We start from the raw sequence: 23,175 nt of genomic DNA, 5'->3' as shown, positions 1-23,175 counted from the left end.
TCCGAGAACAAACCTAATCCCTTCAGGATGAAATCCGCCACGCCGCCCCGGGCGGCGGGAATCGAACCCGCGGCCTAGCGCTTACAAGGCAGGCGTGCTACCTTCCAAGGTAACTTGGGCTGGCTTACCTTGGTTCGTCCGTTGATAACAAAGTCTCCCATTCGACCATTATTGACCATCCTGTTGGCTCGCATGATAATCGCGTCCACTTCGGATATAAGTCTCCCGATATTTGAACAATACGTTTCCCGTCCATCTATCCAAGTGATTTGATCGCCGCGAATTGTCTTCAGGTCTTGCTTGTTGGTAGATTTGTTGCTGACTAGTTGTCCGTCCTTGAACACGCCGCTATGGTACATGCCCAGCACTTCGTGTAACACAGCCATACCTGAGGAGAGATGGTGAGGAAGAAACATTTCAGAGCCATTGCGGTTGCATTGGAAGTGTAGTCGTGCAACTTTTATCCATTTTTTTTGTTTTTTTTTTTTTTTTTTTTTTTTTTTTTTTTTTTTTTTTTTTTTAAGAGGTTTGACAGAGGGAACTTTAACTGCTATGGTCTTATCGTCCCGAAATCGAGGAGAGAAGGAAGACAGGATAGGAGAAAGCCAGCCGTTCCGAGAACGAACATTATCCCATCAGGATAAAATCCGCCCCGGGCGGGAATCGAACCCGCGGCCTAGCGCTTACAAGGCAGACGCACTACCAACTAAGCTAACTAGGCTGGCTGTGTTGTATTTACAGACTGGTTTTCTTCCTCATGCAAAACGTTTGCCTGGTACAAAAGTAATAATAGGAGATAATTTGAGTTCACACTTTACTTTAGATGTATTGAAACTCTGTGAAGAGAACGATATCAAGTTCACTTGTCTGCCCCCAAATACAACTCATTTATACCAACCTCTCGATGTTGGATTCTTTCATCCACTGAAGGCTGAATGGCGGAAAATTCTTACAGAATTCAAGTTAAAAAATCCGAGGATTGGAACTGTTCCAAAATCAATGTTCCCTTCTTTGCTCAATAGACGTTCCCTTCTTTGCTCAATAGACATCACTATCTATGAAATTCAAAACTTTGTAGGAATTCTGATTATGATGGGCACAGCTTGCCTTACCGCCTACACTGACTATTGGTCAGTGGAAACCAGGGAATACAAGTATTGCTCGCGAACACTGTTTCAGCGAAGTTAATGTGAAAGAATTTTTTAACAATCTGGAAAAGACCTACAACCAGTACAACTTTTGCTCCTCAATGATACTAGATGAGACAGGAATCCCGACAGTCTTGTGCCCCCACCAAAAGTTGTAGCAAAAAAAAGGACAAAAAAGTTGGGTCAGGCTGCTTCGGCAGAACGAGGGGAACTTGTTACTATGATAGGAATCATCAGAGCTTCTGGAGAAGCAATCCCTCCTGTCTTTGTTCTCCCTCGAGTATTCATGAAAGATGAGTTTCTATTGGGTGCACCAGAAGGCAGCCTAGGTTTTGCTAATAAAAGTGGCTGGAGCTCCACAGAAATATTTTTTGAAACTATCAAACATATTCAAAATTAAATAAAGGCGTCAAAAGAAAACCCAGCTCTTATCCTCATGGATAATCACGAAACCCATCAATCAATGGAAGCCGTTGAGTACTGCAGAGTTTCCGGAATAACGCTTCTGACATTTCCACCACACACAACCGACAACATATTCAAAATCAAATAAAGGCGTCAAAAGAAAACCCAGCTCTTATCCTCATGGATAATCACGAAACCCATCAATCAATGGAAGCCATTGAGTACTGCAGAGCTTCCGGAATAACGCTTCTGACATTTCCACCACACAAAACCGACGAGCTCCAACCTCTAGATGTTGCAGTATTTTCTCCATTCAAAAATAGATTAAAAGCAGGATTCAAAAAGTGGATATCAGATAACCCTGGTTCAAGTTGGCCTTTGATGGCAATGTGGCCGAAAATTTCAGAGTCTTCAAAGAGGAAATTCTTATATATTTAATGGCCACTAAAACAAATAACGAGAGCAAAGCAGGATTCAAAAAGTGGATATCAGATAACCCTGGTTCAAGTTGGCCTTTGATGGCAATGTGGCCGAAAATTTCAGAGTCTTCAAGGAGGAAATTCTTATATATTTAATGGCCACTAAAACAAATAACGAGAGTCGCGAAATTCAAGTGCCAAGGCTCAAAAATCTCCTCGGCCAGGAAGGTAGGCGAGTGTATTCTTCTTTAGCCAAACCCGAGAGTGATTTGGAAACAGTCTGAAGTATTCTTGATGCATTGGAGTCACACTGCATTCCCAAGAGGAATGAAACCATGGAGCTATTCAAGTTTTTCTCCAGCATGTTGCCAATATAATAATTATCACTAACACAAACAACAACAAGTTTGTATGGACCACAGATGGGACCATCCTAGCTAAACAAAATGAACAAAGCAAGAAAATCTACAAAATTTCTAGCAGCAAAGACTTAGAGAGATTTGAGGAACAAAACATAATTTCAGCCATAGGAGTGACCCACCCCAACATCCCACCAAGGATATAAGAAACCAAATTCATTGTCTCTAAACTATCTCATCACTGACCAATGGGTATACTCAAAAAAGAACAAAGAAGCAAGACCAATTGTTGCAAAGCTAGGATCACGTTATTTGAGAAATGAGTGGATGGACAAAAAACCTGGAAGTAGCATAATGGCCAAATCTCAAAGTCCAATAATTCAGCTCAATTACGGCTAAAGGAAGATGTATCAAATGTAAAGTGTTTCAAGATTGTGGGTACTGTAAAAAAATATAAGAAACCAAATTCATTGTCTCTAAACTATCTCATCACTGACCAATGGGTATACTCAAAAAAGAACAAAGAAGCAAGACCAATTCTTGCAAAGCTAGGATCACGTTATTTGAGAAATGAGTGGATGGACAAAAAACCTGGAAGTAGCAAAATGGCCAAATCTCAAAGTCCAATTCAGCTCAATTACGGCTAAAGGAAGATGTATCAAATGCAAAGTGTTTCAAGATTGTGGGTACTGTAAAAATAAACTTTAGGTAAGTGAAATAGTAATGCCCAGGGTTACAAAAAAATATGGTAAAATAAAAGATGTGTTTTCAAATCTTTTCATGTCGGTTTTTTTCCTTCACAAATTGGAAAAAAGTATGATAAAAATATGCGATCATAGGTATTGTGATCTTCATATCTGTGCAGTCAATATGAAATTTTTAATGGTGTACTCTTTTATATTCTATTCTATTCCTGCAGGATAAACAAGGTATAGTCTCCTCTAGTTGCTACTCACTTGATTTGGTAATGCTACTCACTTGATTGTAAACAAGCTATATTCTATTCTATTCCTGCAGGATAAACAAGGTATAGTCTCCTCTAGTTGCTACTCACTTGATTTGGTAATGCTACTCACTTGATTTGGTAATGCTACTCACTTGATTTGGTAACGCTACTCACTTGATTTGGTAAACACGAGATTGAATCTCCCGGCCGGTGTGACCTGAATGTATTTGCCTCGGAATTTGGAATGGACGGCCAAATCCTGCCAGGCCTTCCACGCCTTGCCTTCCACATACTGGGCAGCTATGGGCGGATGATGCGATACCTGGGGAGAAGTCCAAACAATATCACACATAGTTAGAGGTTCTGGGTTCGAATCTCGAATCCCGGCTTCCTAATCTTTGTCACACGTTGTTAAGGTGTCCACACTAAGTCGACGGCCGTCAATGTGCATCGACGTCGCTCAATGTTGACTGAACCGTCCACACTGCCTTGACAACATAGATTTATTTCGTCGATCGACGGCCAATCGACTATGTATGGACACACCCTTAGAGCTCAGAAAAAGTTAAATAGGTACAAGTTTTTGCCCACCTCTGTGACACTGACTCAACTCGGAGCGAAAATTTTCTGAATATTCCTTGTTTTTTCGACACTGTTGCTTTTGTCGTTCTAATAGGCATGGGTATAAAACAATGTGCCTTTAAGTAATGCGAAAGTTCCGAGTTACATGAAGAAGTACAAGTTTGCTCTTCCATTCACTTCTATTTTTACTTTTTTAACCCAGTGCTTCAATACGAAACCCCCCCCCTTTTATTTTCGGGAATCGAACCCGGTACCTTAGAATGCAGTCCCCTGTGAGGATCCGTGGTTTATTTGGATTCTGTGGGTCATTTAGAAAGAGGGATTCATTCTTTATCCCGTTCATCCCATTCTTTAACCCGTTCAATCCCAGACGAGGTATGGGATTTTATCCTCAATATCTTCGTCTGAAACAAAATCAGAGAAAATGGTGATGTCACACATAATAGAATATACAACAAAAGACTTTGTTTGATCATCCCTGTCTTTCTTCTCTTCGATTTCGGGATGATAAGGCGTTAGCAGTTACAGTTCCTGGGGGTAGTTGTTTTTATTTTTTATTTTTATAGCAGTATGTGGTAATTATTCAGTAGCCACGACAGTGAAAAAAGAGCTCCTTTTTGTGTTCAACTTAACCCTATAGTAACACTGGTCAGTAGGTCACTGCTCAAATGTTGAAAGCTCCTTTTTTCGTTTAACCTAACTCTATAATAATACTGGTCACTGCTCGAATTTTTAAAGCTCCTTTTTGCGTTTAACCTAACCCTATAATAACAATGGCCACTGCTCATTTGTGACAGCTCTTTTTTGTAGCAATTTTTCATTGACGTCACTTCTGAACGAGTACCCAATATTTCTCCCCTCCCAAGAAAAAAGGATAACTTACCTCCACTTCCGGAAGAAACGCCCGCTATTCTCTCCTCGAATCTGGCCATTTCCTCTCTCCTCTTTCCTCTCTGCTTCTCCTCCAGACGTAACTTCTCCTCGGTAGCCTCATCATAACAACCCACCTGTAACACATAGGTACAATAGTTGGTCGAACGAATATTAAACAAATTAGATAGGTACATATGTACTGATCGAATAAACTACGGGCCACATAATTCCCGGAGGGACGGGCCCAGCTTTTATTTATTTATTTTTATTAAAAATCTAAAGTATTATCAGATTTCGTAAACCGAGATTAAAACTTAAACGGCGTCTAAACTCACTTTGTGGCCCCGGGGGTTAGCCATTTACCTCGAGTAAGCGCTGGTCTGGCCTTAGTCTGGAGTCAGTGGGGGCAACACCTTCCTCTAATTCATTCAGTTGACACGCGAACTTCGTAAAGCAATAATACTGAGGGGCTCTGTAAGAACAAGACATACGCAGAAGAGATAAGAACAAGATAGTGAGGTGGCGAGATAAGGGAGACCAAAACTGAAGTGGAGAGAGGAAGACTTGAGAGAGACGGGATGGAAAAGAGAGGAGGCATTAGATAGGAGGGACCAACCTCATTGGTGCAGTGGTTACCACGGTGGACTTCGGATCTGGAGGTTGGTGGTTTGAGTCCAAGCAAATCATAAAATTTATTTGTGTCTTAAGTATTTATTAGTGTATTAAGCAGGGAACGACATTTGTGACGAGCATTTATGCTTGACACAATTAAAAATTCCTTTCCATTAGATACGAGGATATGGAAGAGGCGGGGTACAAAATTGATTTCTAATCTTTTTTGGGGTGGGATGGAGTTTTGTTTATTTTTTGTTGAACTTGATTTATTTTGGGAGGAGATACGAGGATATGGAAGAGTAAGAATAAGAGGATAGATTAGGGTAAAGCCGACCTCCAATAATTTTTTTTAAAAGTCAAGAAAAATAGTGATTATAATTATAATAGTAGGTTATCGCCGGAGGCGTTCTCTACCATCTAACCCTTAGAGCTCCATTATTACGTTGTCAGTTTCTCACATAATTTATTTATTCAAATATACGAGACTTTGTTTTTGGCGAAAGTACCACAGAGGTCGATAGTAAAATACGACTTGGCTTCTCTAAACATCAGAGGCTATCCCCTGCTGACTAGAATGCATGGCTTACCTAAACACATCATCAGTGGCGGCAGCTTCGTCCAATACATGGGCATACTCAAAGTCTTCCGTCAAACGTTGCAACATGGAGAGGGGCTCGGAGAAATTTAACTGCAAAACAAAGAAGCAATTTACTGTCTCAGTGGTTTAGTGGTCAAGAAGTAATAGCCTCTGGTCGGTCCAAAATTTGAAATCGCACTTTCGAGTCAGAATTTCGAGCTGAACTATCAAAGTGACCTATTCTAAAAACAAATCATATTTTAGAATGCTTTTTATTTTTGGTGCTTCCCCCATTACTCGGAGAACGTCATGTGCACCGAGGCGGGTTGATGGTCTCTAGCAAAGACTAGTTGGTAAGTTCCAATCCGCAGTCAACCATTATGAAGACCTATGCTTTTCCTTTCAAGCATGATATAAACCCTTTGTAACCTCCAGCTAGCCAGGCTAGTTAGGGGTTAGATGCTCTGATACCTATTTATAGTCCCACAGAAAAACACTGGTCTGCTCCTTGTTTAAAGATCTCTACTGTTCTCTTACTTACAGGCATAGGTATGGTAGAGAGGTCTTTCCCGATAGAGTTCTTCAGTATACTCCAGATTTGCATTGACCCAGGCGGCTTTTCGGGTATTATGCTACGTCGCGGTGTGTTTGGTTTCCATGGTAACACCTGTGGGAAAGAAAAAGCCAAAAATAATTGATGGAAGGAAGTGTTTTTAGCCCGTCCTTCCTTTATTATTACGATAGTAATAAAAAAAAGGTATAGTGGACGGGCTATTGTATTTGTTTCGGTGTTGTCTGTCACTCTGTCCCCATAGAAGGACTTATCCAAACCTAGTCGACCTATATATCAAATTAAAGGTCTTTTTTTTACCAGGAACACGAAAATGGTGGTGCAAATTTTGTCCAGAAAATCGTAAAGCCAAAAAGCAAAAAAAAAAAAAAACTAGTTTTTGGGGGATTTTTTTCACATTTTCTCACACAAATGAGCTCTGATCTCGAAATTTGTCGCGACGACCTATAAACTCAAAGCGAGAAAGTTTTAGGTAACACTTCAGAGAAAGTTTTAGGATTTAGGTCTTTTTACCAGGAACACGAAAATGGTGGTGCAAATTTTGTCCAGAAAACCATAAAGCCAAAAAAACAATAGAAGATAACAAGATAAACAATAATGTAATTTGCTAGTGCCTACCAATAATTTTTAATAGCTGTGGGTATGACATTGCTAAATCCATTATGTATGACATTGCTAAATCCATTATGTATGGGTATGACATTGCTAAATCCATGCTAAATTTATTTATTTAATTAATTTAATTTATTTATCATGCTCATTTACAAAAATATTATGCATAAGTAATTTACATACAAATACTACTTAATGTAATCTTACATACTAATTAATACTAATGATCTATCTAATCTAAAAATAATCTTAAATACCTACATATAACATAATGGGTCAGGAAAAAAAGAGAGGATAAAATTCCATGCCTCGGCTACGATCGAAAAAAATAATCTTAAATACCTACATATAACATAATGGGTCAGGAAAAAAAGAGAGGATAAAATTCCATGCCTCGGCTACGATCGAACCCCCACGCCCTCCTGTTTACTATGTGAGTGTCTTGACAACTACGCCATCGAGGCAAGGTCAGTCTGATTCAATTTGGCCAATCAGATGTCTACTTTCTATTACTAAAGTTTTCCTTTGAAGAGGTTTGATAGAGGGAACTTTAAACTGTTACTGAGTTACTGTAACGCGCTACCCTCCAAACTAACAAGGCCGGCACAAAAGTCAAGAAAAAAAAATAGTGTTTATTGGTACTTACAGGTACTCATTTCGTTCCCACACGGTAACCGGGACTCCTTCCTTATCATTCACAACCTTGGCGATTTCCATCTTGGTATCCCAAAACCCTTGCACCGACCATTTCACCTGGCCGTCCTTGGACAACACAGAGCCTTTCACCTGGAAATCAGCAAGATTCGGGAGGGTACAAGCTGTATTTTTATAAGTCGCTTCGATCTTTTGACGCTTGAATTTTGCAAAGAACAACTAAATACGACACGATTTTTTTTTTTTCGAGCGACACAAAATGTCCATGTAGGCAATGTAATTTAACCGAGAGTATTATCACTACATACGACACGATTTTCTTTCGAACGACAAGTGGGAACAGTCTCTTATGGGTCGGTTAAAACAGCTGCTTACCCTTTTACTAAACATAAATATGACCCGTTTTTTTTTTTTTTTTTTTTTTTTTTTTTTCGAGCGACACAAAATGTCCATGTAGGCAATGTAATTTAACTGAGAGTATTATCACTACATACGACACGATTTTCTTTCGAACGACAAGTGGGAGCAGTCTCTTATGGGTCGGTTAAAACAGCTGCTTACCTATTTACTATTATTGTCTACCGCAGCTGTTCTACTACCTAACCTCTTCTGGGCTTTCAACATAGCAACGAGTGTCAACGAGTCAACATAGCAACGAGTGTCAATGAGTCAACATAGCAACGAGTGTCAATGAGTCAACATAGCAACGAGTCTAATTAAGCTTCTTACCCGTCGTTGTGTCTGTCTGGAGAAGTAGCTATACGGATAGAATGTGAGTCTGCACGTTGATCCCGTGGTAACATTAATAACATCACTTTCCCCATGCTGATCCACCCAGAGATTACCCACGATAACATTGTGTACAGTAGACTGAACTCGGTTCCAAGTATAATGCTGATCTAAAAATACAGAATAGAATATATTAGAGTCAGCAGTTGACTCAATCATTGATAGTGACTCATAGACTGAGTAACTGAATGATCAGTTCTTTTTTAAAGCTCAGTCACTCACTCACTCACTCACTCACTCACTCACTCACTCACTCACTCACTCACTCACTCACTCACTCACTCACTCACTCACTCACTCACTCACTCACTCACTCACTCACTCACTCACTCACTCACTCACTCACTCACTCACTCACTCACTCACTCACTCACTCACTCACTCACTCACTCACTCACTCACTCACTCACTCACTCACTCACTCACTCACTCACTCACTCACTCACTCACTCACTCACTCACTCACTCACTCACTCACTCACTCACTCACTCACTCACTCACTCACTCACTCACTCACTCACTCACTCACTCACTCACTCACTCACTCACTCACTCACTCACTCACTCACTCACTCACTCTTCGTACAACTCTTTTTTCTGAAATTAATCAAGGTACAGAGGTATGTTTGTTATTTAGAATTAGAAATGCAAAGGAATTAGTTATTATGTTACACAAACAAACAAATATTCATTTTTATATATTTGATTAGGCCATTTTCCCAACTGTGTACCAATAAACTGTAAACATATGTTTACATAGCGGGAGTAAAGGGACTTTTCTGTCCCATTCTGGCAGGGTAAACAAGCTATATTCTATTCTATTCCTGCAGGATAAACAAGGTATAGTCTCCTCTAGTTGCTACTCACTTGATTTGGTAATGCTACTCACTTGATTTGGTAACGCTACTCACTTGATTTGGTAAACACGAGATTGAATCTCCCGGCCGGTGTGACCTGAATGTATTTGCCTCGGAATTTGGAATGGACGGCCAAATCCTGCCAGGCCTTCCACGCCTTGCCTTCCACATACTGGGCAGCTATGGGCGGATGATGCGATACCTGGGGAGAAGTCCAAACAATATCACACATAGTTAGAGGTTCTGGGTTCGAATCTCGAATCCCGGCTTCCTAATCTTTGTCACACGTTGTTAAGGTGTCCACACTAAGTCGACGGCCGTCAATGTGCATCGACGTCGCTCAATGTTGACTGAACCGTCCACACTGCCTTGACAACATAGATTTATTTCGTCGATCGACGGCCAATCGACTATGTATGGACACACCCTTAGAGCTCAGAAAAAGTTAAATAGGTACAAGTTTTTGCCCACCTCTGTGACACTGACTCAACTCGGAGCGAAAATTTTCTGAATATTCCTTGTTTTTTCGACACTGTTGCTTTTGTCGTTCTAATAGGCATGGGTATAAAACAATGTGCCTTTAAGTAATGCGAAAGTTCCGAGTTACATGAAGAAGTACAAGTTTGCTCTTCCATTCACTTCTATTTTTACTTTTTTAACCCAGTGCTTCAATACGAAACCCCCCCCCTTTTATTTTCGGGAATCGAACCCGGTACCTTAGAATGCAGTCCCCTGTGAGGATCCGTGGTTTATTTGGATTCTGTGGGTCATTTAGAAAGAGGGATTCATTCTTTATCCCGTTCATCCCATTCTTTAACCCGTTCAATCCCAGACGAGGTATGGGATTTTATCCTCAATATAATTTGAGAATTTGACCACAGTAATAGTAGTAGCCTACTGTTGGAGTAAAGGGACTTTTCAGTCCTATGCGAGCAGTATAAATAAGCACTATTATTATTATTTATACGTTCTCTCTAAAACTCTATCTATGGTTCTATAGGAGTTACTAGTTACTTAGTTTTATCTGATTTTGATATGATTTGGCCATACATAAGACCAGAATTTAAGCTGAATCAAGCCTATGGAATCTTTTTTCTTCTAATTAAGTTCTACAGTTCACTGAAACCCCCAGTTTTTACCTGTTCCGAGAACGCTTTCCAGCCCGCGTCCGCCGTCCTATCACACTCATAAGTCTCCCCCAGCAGAGGGTTGAAGGGTTTGCCTGTTCTCACAGCGGTGGTCGAATAGGCGGAAGTTGAGAACGCAGCCACCAGAGCGTGTTGTCTGCAAGACAAGAAATAATAAGGTGGTTGAAACGGTTAGTTCGGGTTCGAATCCCATTCATCGAAAAAATTGCACTCATTCGAATGCAAATGAGCTGTGTTTTATTATGCTACTCACGGAACTATAATGAATATTAATAAAAATTATATTAAGCTATTCGAATGCAAATGAGCTGTGTTTTATTATGCTACTCACGGAACTATAATGAATATTAATAAAAATTATATTAAGCTATTTTTTTTTTTCATTCCGCCGAAGAGATTCCACTTGGGATGTCCACGCTGCCACATGCCACTTATGTATTTTCAATGATTAGCTGAAAGAGGACTTCTGAATAAAATTTTGCTATTTCTTGATGAAAAAATTCCAAGAATTAAAGAGTCTGTCTCTCATTCAAGGGAGATGTTTTAATTTTAATACATGGGTTCTTTCTGTGGGTAAACACCATGGAATATGCTTCGGGAGTCAGGGTGTTAAAGTGGAAAATACATATCTCTGATACATGTATTATTCTTTAACCCATCAAATATACGAGACTTTGTTTTTGGCGAAAGTACCACAGAGGTCGATAGTAAAATACGACTTGGCTTCTCTAAACATCAGAGGCTATTCCCTGCTGACTAGAATGCATGGCTTACCTAAACACATCATCAGTGGCTATCCCCTAGTTTGATCATAAAAAAAAAGAAGCACCCATGGGAGTAATGGTGTTGAATAAACAATTTCCCCACTCTACATAGTCCTTGTGCAGAAAATATTGACTGTCAGTAGGTTTTTCAGTTCACAGAGTGAGAAGTAAAATAGACTACTTAGTGTACTTTATTGATCATAATATAACATGTACTCGTACATAGTATATTGATCAAACTTATCATTATATTTTTTTTTTTTTAAAAAAAAGTGGAATCTAGCCTAAATGGTGGCATTTTAGTGAACAGGCATATAAATAAGTATTACCAGATTCTCTAGTAGACCTAGCTTTACTCTTGGCAAGTTCCAATGCAGTGACCCATCTTTGTCGCTCTACTTCATTGCTTGCTTTAATGTGAAATGTCTGCACTCCATTGGATATAATAAATGTACATGAGTCTTCTGTCTGTATTATGGCACCGCGGAGACTGATTGTGCCTCGGCATGTGTGAGACATCTCAGCTTGATTCCTGAATTACAATATAATAAATAATTAATGGGATGGACCCAATCATAGAAAAAAATCTGACATAAATTAATAGGTAACAAGGAGATCTAGTACTCATCATGTGGAAATACATACTTAGATAAAAAGAGTGAGATCCTCCACAAATCTAATTTTCTGACCTGAATTCTTTTGTAGGCTAACATTTTTGAATGGAACTTGACTTTTTTATTCAACACTTGTGGTTCATTTAAATATGTACCTACAAAGAAAAGCAAGTACCTATGTACTCAAGTACTCAAAGTAGGTGGGTTTAATGCGCAAGGTGAATTTCCTGGTCAGCACCTTGATTTATTTCAGAGAATGTAACAGACAACTAGTCTATAGATAAGGTCAATTGGTAATTTTCCCTCAATAAACTTCCACTTAGTTACTTAGATGTTTGGTCAGTAGTGAACCATGAATAATTAGATATAAGTGAAACCAGTCTCTATAATTAAACACCAAGGTTACCATGTTTAGTACTAGAGAAATACAAGTGAGTGCTCAGGAGTACAGAGATAAATTAGAAAACTGGGAGTAGGTACCTCCTATGTAGACCTTGGGAATTAATGTGATGTACCCTTATGAAAAGATACCATGATGAATACTTGTTTTCAAATAAAAGGAGATTACTCACCTATAATATGATAAAAGGCCATTGGAGAGCACAAACCATCTTTTCTGATAGCCTTTCAAGTAGTTAGTCCATTTGAACAACCAGCCTTTCATTTCAGCATCACTATGTGATGCCTTGATGTCGGTTGTATTGAGAGCACTCATTTTTCTTTTCAAAACGAAAATTTTCAATGAATTTTAAGAAACTGGATGGAGAAGAAATACAGAACTGATTTTATAAGAGCAATTTTCCACGTAACATTGGACTAAAATTCAGAAATTGATTATCAAAACCTCCAAGAAGCAAGGGGCCATTTTGGTAGAGCAATTTTCCACGTAACATTGGACTAAAATTCAGAAATTGATTATCAAAACCTCCAAGAAGCAAGGGGCCATTTTGGTATTTTTCAATTTTTCTGATAAAAAAGTAAAATCAGCTGTTTTTTGTTTACATGTTTTTTTTACAGTGTTGTCTTTTTTTGTTTACATAAAACTCTGGCAACACGGTAAAAATTTCAAATTAAAATCCCCGCGAAAATTCAAATTTCAGAATTCAGAGAAAAACAAAAAAAGCAATTTGTTAGCATTTTTGTTTACATAAACCTCTGGCAACACGGTAAAAATTTCAAATTAAAATCCCCGCGAAAATTCAAATTTCAGAATTCAGAGAAAAAAGAAAAAAAGCAATTTGTTAGCATTTTTTTTTTTATTTTTATTGAAACTGATTGAATTAAAATAATATCAAGATTTATGTAATACTGAGCTGACTTCTATTCAAGCAGGACAGTTCTACCCTCTCCTCTTCTGAAAAGAACCATCATGAGGTCAGTTTCATTTACCAGCTCCAAAATGATTGTAATCGTAGTTCTAGTTGTAGTAAAGCTATAAATCCTCAGGGGTTTCAAGAGCTAATAATCCAAGTGTTAAGATGTCTTCTTCAAATGAAAATGTAAGCAATTTGTCAAAAGAAATCCCCCATCATTCTAAATCTACACAAGTGTCATTTGTTTATAGAGGGCTTAAACATAAGAATACTGTTAGTCCTAACACTAGGAAGACAGCTGCTGGTCATAAAAAATTACTGAACAATACCATCCAAAATAAGACAAGCATCAATGCAACCAATCTGAATGACACATTACTCAAAGCAAGTAATATGAATAAGCACAGAAAAGAAGTATTGAGGAGTAGAAATGATTCCACTCAAATTAAACAGACTCTTTCTGCTGGTCAATTCAAACCAATCTCTCGATTCACTACCAACTTAAAAAATCAGTCAACTGTGGGTCCATTTAGTTTTCATATCACACAAAAAAATCTTGTGAGTGATGAAGCCAAAACACCCAAGTGGAAACCTCAAGTAAAACAAAATGCAAGTGTTTATAAACCATATCTAGCTGAAACTCAACCAGAATATTTGCAAACATCAAACACAGATGAAAGGAAAAATTTACAACAGGTGAAAGACATCCACAAAAAGTTCAATATTCTATTGGATAAGAAACCCAAGCTTTGCTCCCTTGACTCAAAAAAAGACAAATTCATACCCTTGAAATTATGTGATGAAAATAAATTCTCAAAGGAAATATTTAAAAAAGTGAGATCTATCAGAGAAGATCACAGTTTGATTACCTCAGACAAAGTGAGTAGAAAGAAAAACCAATGTTCCAAACCTTCAATTATTCCTAAAAGCTGTTATTGTGGCCAGGGAAGTGACACAATTGAAAATACTTTCAATATAAAAAGCAGAAGACAAATTCCTTCTAGTAAAAGATTCAACCATCTAAAAAGCCATGATGAAAAAATGATTGACAAGGATTGCTTGTCCTCTCATTGCCAAAACATATGTTCTAGCTCAAAATTTCAACAGCCTCAAAGTGTGTATAAAGAAAATATCTACAGTTCAGAGGACCAATGGTCAAGTCCTGCAGATAATTTTTGTCTGTGTGATGATGCTTGTTCTGAACACAATTATTCAGAAGATGAATACCCATGTCCTTTGCATAATGTGATCAAATATAGGTGTGCAAATCGTTTGGATACACATGCCAGTTCAACTGATTTCAAGTCACAACCCCAGCACCAAACGTACATTCTGGATGAGAGACTATTCCCAGTTCCAATTCAAACCAAACAAGAGGAGGAAGCAAGATGTGTTAATAATGTATCGCCCCCTCATATGATAACAGATCCTAGTTTTCATAGTGGAAGATCACTCATTACACTTAAATCTTCACTTGGTAAAACTAGTCATCATAAGACCAACACCTTACAAAAGAATAATGAAGTAGTTCAAAGAGTAGCAAGGTTGATTCCCATGTGATTTTTCACGCGGAATCGAATGGTGCTACTTTTAGGACTCTCTGACTTACAGTTGAGAAATTGCGGGTTCGATACTCCCTGTGTCAACAAATTTCTCTTTTATTTGTGAACCATTAACAAGTAAGGATGTGAATAGTTGATCTCATGTGATTTTTCACGCCGAATCGAATGGTGAAACTTTTAGAACTGTCCGACTTACAGTTGAGAAGTTGCGGGTTCGAATACCTACGTATTCTGCAAATGTAATAGAAAGTCGTGTGATGTTCACACCAGATTTGTCAAAAGAAATCCCCCATCATTCTAAATCTACACAAGTGTCATTTGTTTATAGAGGGCTTAAACATAAGAATACTGTTAGTCCTAACCACCAGATTTTTTTTGTTTGCTTTGTAATTTGCTTGTTTGTAATATCTAATATAAATGAAAAGTATAATATCAACGTGCAAACTTGAGATAAAAAGTAAAAAATGAATTCAGATTGTACAAGTTGCGGATAAAAAATTAAAATTTCAAATTTCCTGCCAACTTTACACGCTCATGAAGGCTGTGTTAAGTTGCCACATCATTTTCCACATGCCAAGAAAGGACGGGAATGGCCTATCTCAACCCGGTACATAAACACACCCTCAAATGTTGATGCTCTTATATTCTTTCACCAATCATTTTGCTTTATTTTCAGTCATTGTGAGAAAGTATGGGAAGGAGAAAGAGTAAGAGAAAGCCACCACCAAAGAGGAAAAATATAGAACCCCTGGACATCCAATTCAACTGCCCGTTCTGTAACCATGAAAAATCTTGTGAAGTTAAAATGTAAGAGTTTAAAAGAGATCTTTATTAATACTGTTATGCCAGACAGTCATTCTCAGGTGATCTGACTTGACTTGGTGTAACTTTAAGGTTTTCTAGGCATTCCAAAGAAGAAAAAAATATGGCTTCTATGGTTTGGAGATAATTAAAATTTGTTCTGTTTATGCTTTCAGGGACAAAGGCCGAAATTCAGCAAGAATTGCATGCCGAGTATGTTTAGAAGATTTTCAAACGACAATAAATTTCCTCTCAGAAGCCATAGATGTTTACAATGATTGGGTGGATGCTTGTGAGGCAGCTAATTGAGAGTACATTAATCGGGGAAATCTCCTGTAAACAAATCAGAATCTTTTTATCCATCATATATTATGAAACATGTATGATATTCCTTTTTTACTTACAGCTGTACCTAGCTAACTAATTTTGAAAATTTGGACCGATTGCAATACTTTCTCATTACCTTGTATAGGTTCCCTATACGTAAAGGTAATAGAAAGTAAAAAAAAAAACCTGGCCACTCTACAAACTAAATGTGCACTTGTTATTGTACTTCTCTAAATAAGCTCCTGTACCTATACTTGAAAAGAATTAGTATTTTATGTCGACTTTTTGGGTAATGTCTCTTTTAGAAGTAGGTACCTACCTGATTTTTCTTTTTTTTTTTTATTGAGGTTTGATAGAGACAACAGTAAGAACTACTAAGGTCTTTTCGTCCCAAAATTGAAGAGAGTAGGAAGACAGGATTTTAGAAAACCAGCCATTCTGAGAACAAACATCCATTCAGGATAAAGTCTGCCTTGGGAGGGAATTGAACCCATGGCCTACTGCTTTGTCGCGACGACCTATAAACTCAAAGCGAGAAAGTTTTAGGTAACACTTCAGAGAAAGTTTTAGGATTTAGGTAACACAAAATGTCGCGACGACCTATAAACTCAAAGCGAGAAAGTTTTAGGTAACACTTCAGAGAAAGTTTTAGGATTTAGGTAACACAAAAAAAAAACTTTTCTGGACTGTACTGCATTGATAACCCATCAAAATTCAAAATTTGCCTTTGTCCGCCATTACACAATTTTTTCTCGCGTACCCCCGGAAGGTCTCTCACCTACCCCCAGGGGTGCGAGTACCCCCGGTTGGGAATCGCTGTTCTATTCTATTTACCTGACTGAGAGCATCCTGGCATTTGCTATTGGGGAGTGGCGTTGTGCTGTTCTCGTCCACCGGGGGGAGACTAGAGGGAGAGGTGCGGGGAGGAAGATTTGGTACTCCCTCGTCCACTTCAGATGTCGAGGAGTCCGTGTCGTGTTCCTGGGGGGGGGGAGAAGAAAAACAATCATGATGAGAGAAAAAAAAAATCACTTTTTTCACACCAAAAATCACTTTTTCATTCACACTTCTGTACAGTAGGACCTCCATTATTTCAACTTCCATTACTTCAACTCTTGATTATTTCATCTCCAAAATCCATTGTTTTTTTTCTATCTTTCAAAGGATATCCTATCTTATCAGAGGAAAAGATCATAGAAAATGATTCCAACTACCCCTGATCCCAATTAGTTGAAATAATCAATGTTCTACTGTATTTCTGAAATGAACTAATAGTTGAATTATTGGGTTCCATAAGGCAAGATTAACACCAGGTATTCATTAAATTATAATGGTTAATGTTGGATTTCACCAATATTTATTCAGTCATTCGCCAGTTAAGTTCCATTTAATTTGTATTGGCTTAACAGGGCTGTTAATTAGGGTAACAGGGCTGTTAAGGTAACAGGCTGTTTGAGGCTGGAAAGAAGGTTAGTGAACTCCACCATAAGTCTCGAATATTTCGGGAAGGTAAGTATTCCATGAGAGAAATATAGAGGTCGTGGTTATGTACCGGGTTGGGTTAGGTTCGGACTTCTTGTTTCTACAGTTTAGCATGGGAGTGGTAACTTTTGCTAAGTTACCACTCCGATGCCAAACTGTAGAAACAATATCTTGTCTCAACCAGTTAGAACCAAACCCAAGCTGGTACATAACCACGACCAGAGCTACCTTCTCCTGCTCTTTTAGATTTAACCAAAGGGAAATTCACAAGAGACGTAACCAGGTCGCAGTGACATAGGTCCTGAAATATAGTTGATCCCTGTACATTATGATCAATAAAATTATTCTTATTCTTATAGCTCATGGCCCTACTTATATCAATACAAAGTAAGAAAATCTCATTCTTGTAGCCGATGGGCCTAACTTATATTATCAATACAAAGATGGGAAAGAGGAATGTACGTACATCGTCTGTGGAGAATATGCAGTAGACTTGAGTCATTAGGGAACAGGATGGGAAGTGAGGAGAGTAAGGATACTGTTGGGAAAGGAAAATGTAATATTTTAAGTAGTTGTCTGGCTGAATTTTAGTAGCCAAAACCAAATGTCAGCCCAAAGCAATCACCCTAGTTAGGGCTGATTGAGAGGCTGACAAAAAACGCCGACCCCATCTGTACATGGAAAAGGCAAAGAAAAAGAAGATACCTACCTACAAATTATTTGACCCCGGCAGGAATCGAACCCGCGTCTCCCACGTGCAAGGCGAGTGTAGTGACCACTACGCCATGGGAGTTGATTCAATCAAGTTGATTTGAAAGGGAAGGCTAGCACTAGCACATCTAATCAATCAGGGTGTTCATTTATTCTACGAGTAATTGTAATAATGTGTTTCCCATAATATGTGAAAATATATCAGACCTTGCATAGACTAAAGGGACTTTTCAGTCCTATCCCAGCAGGATAAAAAATTAAACAAGGTATATTCTATTTTCCAAAATATGTCTCACCCTCACTGGTTCTAACAATCCTCGTCCGGCTGGATCCAGGCCTCCATTCTCCGTCATCACTTCATTCGCATCATAAAACACACTGTCCTCTTCATCCTCAGCCTCCTCTTCCCGAGGCAGCCCCCCCAGTCGAGGCCCACTGTCATGTACGGGAGGCCCAGTTGAACATCGGGCCATCTGCTCGAGGAGCTCCTCTAGTTTCAGTCTTTGATCCCGCTCGTGCTGGAGCATACGCTGCCACTTGCCACCCTGAGTCTGGGCAATCTCAAGATACTTGCCACAACTCTGCCGAGAGAAATTTAATTAAATTGAATATAATAAAATTAATGTAACCTTTGACATCATTTTATTAAGCAAATTTAATTACACCTTGCATTTTTTTTTTTATTTAACCTTTTACATCATTTTTTTAAAAAAATTTAATTTCCTCCCCTTTTTTTTTTTTTTTTTTTTTTTTTTTTTTCAAGCAAAATTCTCTTCTGACTTACATTGATCATGGCATTGGTTGTGATTCGGAACAGTGTGGCACGCTCATTGATTTCTTTGATCTGGCATTGAAGTTCCTGTGGATTATCACATGATTCTAGTTCACTCAGTGTCCTGAGCAATGCTGCACCATGCTTGTTAATAATTTCATTGTAGGACTGAAGCTGCTCTAAATTTACACTCAAAGTTTTGATTATGTTTTCAAGTTTCACCTCACCGTCCACTTCAAAATCTTCTTCGTCTGAAACAAAATCAGAGAAAATGGTGATGTCACACATAATAGAATATACAACAAAAGACTTTGTTTGATCATAAAAAAAAAGACAGTACTGATGTTATTTTTTATTTATTACTTCTATTATTCTAATGAAATTTACAAGTCACAGTATTGTACCTAGATTATGTATTTGTGAAAATTGAATACTCCTGCTACTAAATTTATATCTGAAAAATACATTCTTTTATTACTCACATAGAACCATTATGATTTTTTTTCAAGGTTCAACCAGTGCTGGGAAACAGAGGTTGGTAGATGTTTCATAGAAGGTAGGTAAAACAGTAAAACAAATTAGATCCTTATTACTTATTGAGGCAAAATTCCTTCACTATAGACACACCATAAGTCTCCAAGGCACTGAAGACAGGAGCTTTTTCTCTTGGAAAGTGATCAAATCTATCTAGAACAGAACCTTAGCTCTATGACTTAGCAAACGGATTGAGCTTCCCCAGTAGTGATGTGGGCTTTGTTTTTTCTTCCTCCAAATTTAATGTTCCCTCTAGTTTCTTCTGTTTCAAGTCCTCAATCATTTCCTTTCTAAACAAAACCTTGAGTGGTACTTTAGACCGAGCCTCTGCTTCCCTCTCTATGAGAATAATTTTCTCTTGTGCCTCTGGGAGTGACCAGCCATACCATTCAATATCTTCCCTTGAGTAGTTCTCCAGGTAATGCTTGTACTTGTTGTAGATGGTCTCCCGTTTTGTTTCGTCATCTGGATACAATGTTTTGTCATACAGGGCAAGCAGCATTTTCCGTTTGATCTTGCAAGCAATTAAGGAATTCAAGTTACATGCACGTGTTTGTAGTAAATACTCATCAAATCCATAGTGCTCATGAATGAGATCAACTGTGCGTTGTGTAACAGGTACATTCAGATATTTGTCAAGGATTTCTGAGTAGACAATATGGTCTAAAAGATGAGGTACCCAGTATTCAGGTGGTTGGGTTTCATACTTATGAGCAGGCCTGCGGTAACCTTCAATCACTGACTCACCTCCCCAGATACCTGGAAAGGAAATATGTAGGGATGGTGAATCAGACACTTATGTAAAGAGTAATAGTAACACATGGTGAACTACACATCACCAGGGGGTTCAGTAAACCATAGACCTCACTCTCAAAAGGGACCCCTGTCATGGGCCTCTAAAATAACTGCAATTTCAGGGGAGAAGTTCAAAATAAACACCTTGGTATGCATATAGGTCAACTGTTAACTTTCCAAAACATCATAGTACCTATAGGGTGTGTGTTCCAGAAGAGAAACCAACTTACCCAAGTCTTGTTCTAAGGTATACTTTGATGGTATGGGATAATTGATAACTGGTACAACCACTCCTTGTGCATTCTTCTTATATCGGCCTGGTTCCTCAACATAATGCACAGGCTTGGGTTTTTCCATTTTCCACTCGGCATAAAATTTCCTATAGCTTTCAGGTAGCTTAGAAGCAATTTCTGTATCAAAGGCAGTCTTTTTCTTCACATATCTTATACGAGCTCCATTTGCAAGGTGTTTGGCTCGTAACATTTTTCTATCCAAGAATCTATAACATAAAAAGTAAAAAACACAGGTTTGAAGGTGAAATGTATAGATGATTATTTTGTTTGTTTAATAGAGAATAGAAGTTCAATGTCTCTGTATAACTACTAAGGCTTATAATGATGGACATACTCACATTACCATCACCCAGCCTGAGTGGGGCCTGGAACAGCTAGATTACCCAGATTGTCATCCATTCCGATACCAACCACATGTAACAGTGCTACATTGAGAACTAGTGTACCTATTCAACATGCTATCAGTACTGGTTAACTGGAAATCTACTTACCCTCAGTTCAATTATTTTACAAATTGTAAAGGGGCTAGGACCTGGATTTTTAAATAATTCTAGGATCTTTTTTTTCGTTCAATCACTTTGAGGATATAATAGACAAGTAGAAGTTGGGTATTTCGTGCTCTTAATTCCTTTGGCCTTTTATTTCTCCAGTATAAAGGTTTTTTTTTTTACTTTTTCTTTTTTTTTATCAGGATGTGAGGCAAGTCTAAATTTGAAAATTTGAATTTTTCCCGCGCCTCATTTGTTCCCTACTTTTTTGTTTTGTTCCCTACGTGACTTTTTTCACTCAACCGCGGTATATTTTGAAAATATGTACCATAATTCTAGGATCTTTTTTTTCGTTCAATCACTTTGAGGATATAATAGACAAGTAGAAGTTGGGTATTTCGTGCTCTTAATTCCTTTTGCCTTTTATTTCTCCAGTATAAAGGTTTTTTTTTTTTTACTTTTTCTTTTTTTTATCAGGATGTGAGGCAAGTCTAAATTTGAAAATTTGAATTTTTCCCGCGCCTCATTTGTTCCCTACTTTTTTGTTTTGTTCCCTACGTGACTTTTTTCACTCAACCGCGGTATATTTTGAAAATATGTAAACAAATCAATGAAAAGTTGGAAAAAAGATTTTGCAGCTTTTTTTTACCTTTAAAAAAGTTTAATCAAAAACCAAAAGCTCGGAAAAAAACTGTATCAAGTTATTAGGATCTACTAGCCGATACTTTTTTGACCATCTTGAAAGGTAGGTAAATTTTTGAATTTCCTCAGTCTGTAATCTGTGATGACCAGTTTGTTTTAACTTGTCACTTTGAATAACACAGGTTTGGAGACCTCACAAAGCCTACAAGAAAAGTAATTAGTCTCCTTGCTGAGTATAATAAGGCCCCCTAGGTAAGGTAACACCTGAAATTTTTACATTTATAGACCCCCCTTCAGTTGTCTCATAGGGCCCCAGAATGTAAACTTTTGTTACTTCAACTCAATGCATCCCTCCCTAATAACTTTACTCTCAGGGTGTAATTATGTACCGGGTTGAGATGAGCTTGGACGAGGTGAGATAGGATATTGTTTCTACAGTTTTGCATTGGAGTGGTAACATAAGCAAGGATAGCATGGGAGTGTTGGGTATTTTTTCTAACCCTCTGTCCTGGCGGCAATGTTTAAAATTTATTTAGCCTGAGGAGAGAGACCACTTGTTCAAATTGTTAAGACTGTGTTGTATGCAGTTATGTAGGGTGGAGGGATTTGAATGACTGTAGAATATAATAAGGTCATCCATGTAAAGATTACATTTAATATTGACTGGTAATGAGTTAGGAATATCAGAGAGAGCAATGTTGAATAGAGCACAGCTCAATGCTGAACCCTGTCTAATGCCGTTATTGACAGTGAATGGAGAAGAGAGATATTTAGAGTTAACATTGACTTGGAGGGTGTTGTTGTTCAGGAAGAATTCAATGTATCTAAACAAGTGACTACCAATGTTCCAATCATTGAGTTTCTGCAAGATGCGTCTTCGCCAAGTGCTGTCGTAAGCGGATTTTATATCGAGGATTACAGCTAATGTATATCTTTTTAGCCTGAAGGCGTGGGTCACTTCATTTTCAAGGTGTAAAATATTATCAATGGTGCTTTTATTCCATCTGCAGCCACTTTGGAAAGGACTAAGAAGCTTATATTTTTCTAGGATGAAGGTCAATCTGAAGTTAACCATTTTCTCGAATATTTTGCAAATGCAATTAATGAGGCAGATAGGACAATAACTGCTCGTAGAATATTAAGGATCTTTGTCTTTCTTTTGAATGGGAATGACAATTGTTTTGGACCATTCATTGGGATATATATGATTGGTCCAAATAAGATTGTAAATTTTTAACAGGAATTCTAAGGCAGGATTGGGAAGATGGTTTAACATTTGATATGAAACTTTGTCAGTGCCAACAGCAGTAGATTTTGTTTTAAGGAATGCTCTGTGGAGTTCATTGATATTGAAAGGAGAGTTGTAGGGTTCAGTGGATTCATTGTCGTTGTAATTAATGGGAGAGTTTTCGAGTAGGTTTTTATGATGAATGAATTCAGAAGAGTTGTTTAGATTTGAAATGTTAGTAGAAAAGTGGTGCCCAAGTTCATTAGCTATTTCAAGGGGAGATAGGATTATAT

General features: G+C 38.1%; 4 protein-coding genes across 5 annotated transcripts; 1 reads left to right on the top strand and 3 right to left on the bottom strand.

The window, feature by feature from the left end:
• Positions 1 to 1,753: 1,753 nt before the first annotated feature.
• On the bottom strand, positions 1,754 to 19,205 carry LOC103519780 (oxysterol-binding protein 1). The gene is made up of 16 exons (XM_026833468.1): positions 18,915 to 19,205; positions 18,427 to 18,711; positions 17,886 to 17,957; positions 16,716 to 16,918; positions 12,507 to 12,653; positions 11,633 to 11,852; positions 11,331 to 11,356; positions 10,548 to 10,692; positions 9,463 to 9,610; positions 8,491 to 8,660; positions 7,754 to 7,893; positions 5,096 to 5,204; positions 4,569 to 4,866; positions 4,232 to 4,263; positions 3,452 to 3,599; positions 1,754 to 1,962 (listed from the first exon to the last, which is right to left on the bottom strand). The coding sequence occupies exons 1-16, from the start codon at positions 19,188 to 19,190 to the stop codon at positions 1,754 to 1,756; spliced, it is 2,628 nt and encodes an 875-aa protein (XP_026689269.1). The 5' UTR covers positions 19,191 to 19,205.
• On the bottom strand, positions 11,416 to 12,892 carry LOC113473946 (oxysterol-binding protein 1-like). Of its 2 annotated transcripts, XM_026833483.1 has the most exons (3): positions 12,860 to 12,892; positions 12,507 to 12,778; positions 11,416 to 11,852 (listed from the first exon to the last, which is right to left on the bottom strand). In XM_026833483.1, exons 2-3 carry the CDS (start codon positions 12,647 to 12,649, stop codon positions 11,600 to 11,602), a joined length of 396 nt encoding a protein of 131 aa, XP_026689284.1. In that variant the 5' UTR covers positions 12,650 to 12,778; positions 12,860 to 12,892; the 3' UTR covers positions 11,416 to 11,599. The 2 variants fall into 2 exon arrangements, with proteins under 2 accessions (XP_026689284.1, XP_026689283.1); XM_026833482.1 differs by lacking the exon at positions 12,860 to 12,892 and having other exon boundaries at positions 11,417 to 11,852; positions 12,507 to 12,800.
• Positions 15,465 to 16,027, top strand: LOC103524353 (transcription elongation factor 1 homolog). Its single transcript, XM_008489365.3, has 2 exons — positions 15,465 to 15,616; positions 15,787 to 16,027. The coding sequence occupies exons 1-2, from the start codon at positions 15,501 to 15,503 to the stop codon at positions 15,917 to 15,919; spliced, it is 249 nt and encodes an 82-aa protein (XP_008487587.1). The 5' UTR covers positions 15,465 to 15,500; the 3' UTR covers positions 15,920 to 16,027.
• A 39-nt stretch (positions 19,206 to 19,244) lies between the features above and the next one.
• LOC103524351 (39S ribosomal protein L28, mitochondrial) lies at positions 19,245 to 21,222 on the bottom strand. The gene is made up of 3 exons (XM_008489363.3): positions 21,016 to 21,222; positions 20,462 to 20,730; positions 19,245 to 20,195 (listed from the first exon to the last, which is right to left on the bottom strand). The coding sequence occupies exons 2-3, from the start codon at positions 20,712 to 20,714 to the stop codon at positions 19,609 to 19,611; spliced, it is 840 nt and encodes a 279-aa protein (XP_008487585.1). The 5' UTR covers positions 20,715 to 20,730; positions 21,016 to 21,222; the 3' UTR covers positions 19,245 to 19,608.
• Positions 21,223 to 23,175: the final 1,953 nt, after the last annotated feature.

This window comes from Diaphorina citri, unplaced genomic scaffold, assembly GCF_000475195.1.
Source record: "Diaphorina citri unplaced genomic scaffold, Diaci psyllid genome assembly version 1.1 scaffold95, whole genome shotgun sequence".
Taxonomy (NCBI): domain Eukaryota; kingdom Metazoa; phylum Arthropoda; class Insecta; order Hemiptera; family Psyllidae; genus Diaphorina; species Diaphorina citri.
The sequence above is the reverse complement of the archived record's forward strand: the minus strand, read 5'-3'. Positions and strand labels throughout refer to the sequence as shown.

Bases quoted from the DNA above. Each gene is read 5' to 3' on its own strand.
- LOC113473946 (XM_026833483.1), bottom strand. From the start codon at position 12,649: ATGAGTGCTCTCAATACAACCGACATCAAGGCATCACATAGTGATGCT. The intron at 11,853-12,506 runs GTGAGTAATCTC...ATTGTAATTCAG, and splicing joins GGCCTTTTATCATATTATAG to GAATCAAGCTGAGATGTCTC.
- LOC103524353 (XM_008489365.3), top strand. From the start codon at position 15,501: ATGGGAAGGAGAAAGAGTAAGAGAAAGCCACCACCAAAGAGGAAAAAT. The intron at 15,617-15,786 runs GTAAGAGTTTAA...TTATGCTTTCAG, and splicing joins AAATCTTGTGAAGTTAAAAT to GGACAAAGGCCGAAATTCAG.
- LOC103519780 (XM_026833468.1), bottom strand. From the start codon at position 19,190: ATGTGTGACATCACCATTTTCTCTGATTTTGTTTCAGACGAAGAAGAT. The intron at 16,919-17,885 runs GTACGTACATTC...CCCCCCCCCCAG, and splicing joins GCATATTCTCCACAGACGAT to GAACACGACACGGACTCCTC. The intron at 8,661-9,462 runs GTGAGTAGCGTT...CTGTATTTTTAG, and splicing joins TCTCGTGTTTACCAAATCAA to ATCAGCATTATACTTGGAAC.
- LOC103524351 (XM_008489363.3), bottom strand. From the start codon at position 20,714: ATGTTACGAGCCAAACACCTTGCAAATGGAGCTCGTATAAGATATGTG. The intron at 20,196-20,461 runs GTAAGTTGGTTT...TTTCCTTTCCAG, and splicing joins TACCTTAGAACAAGACTTGG to GTATCTGGGGAGGTGAGTCA.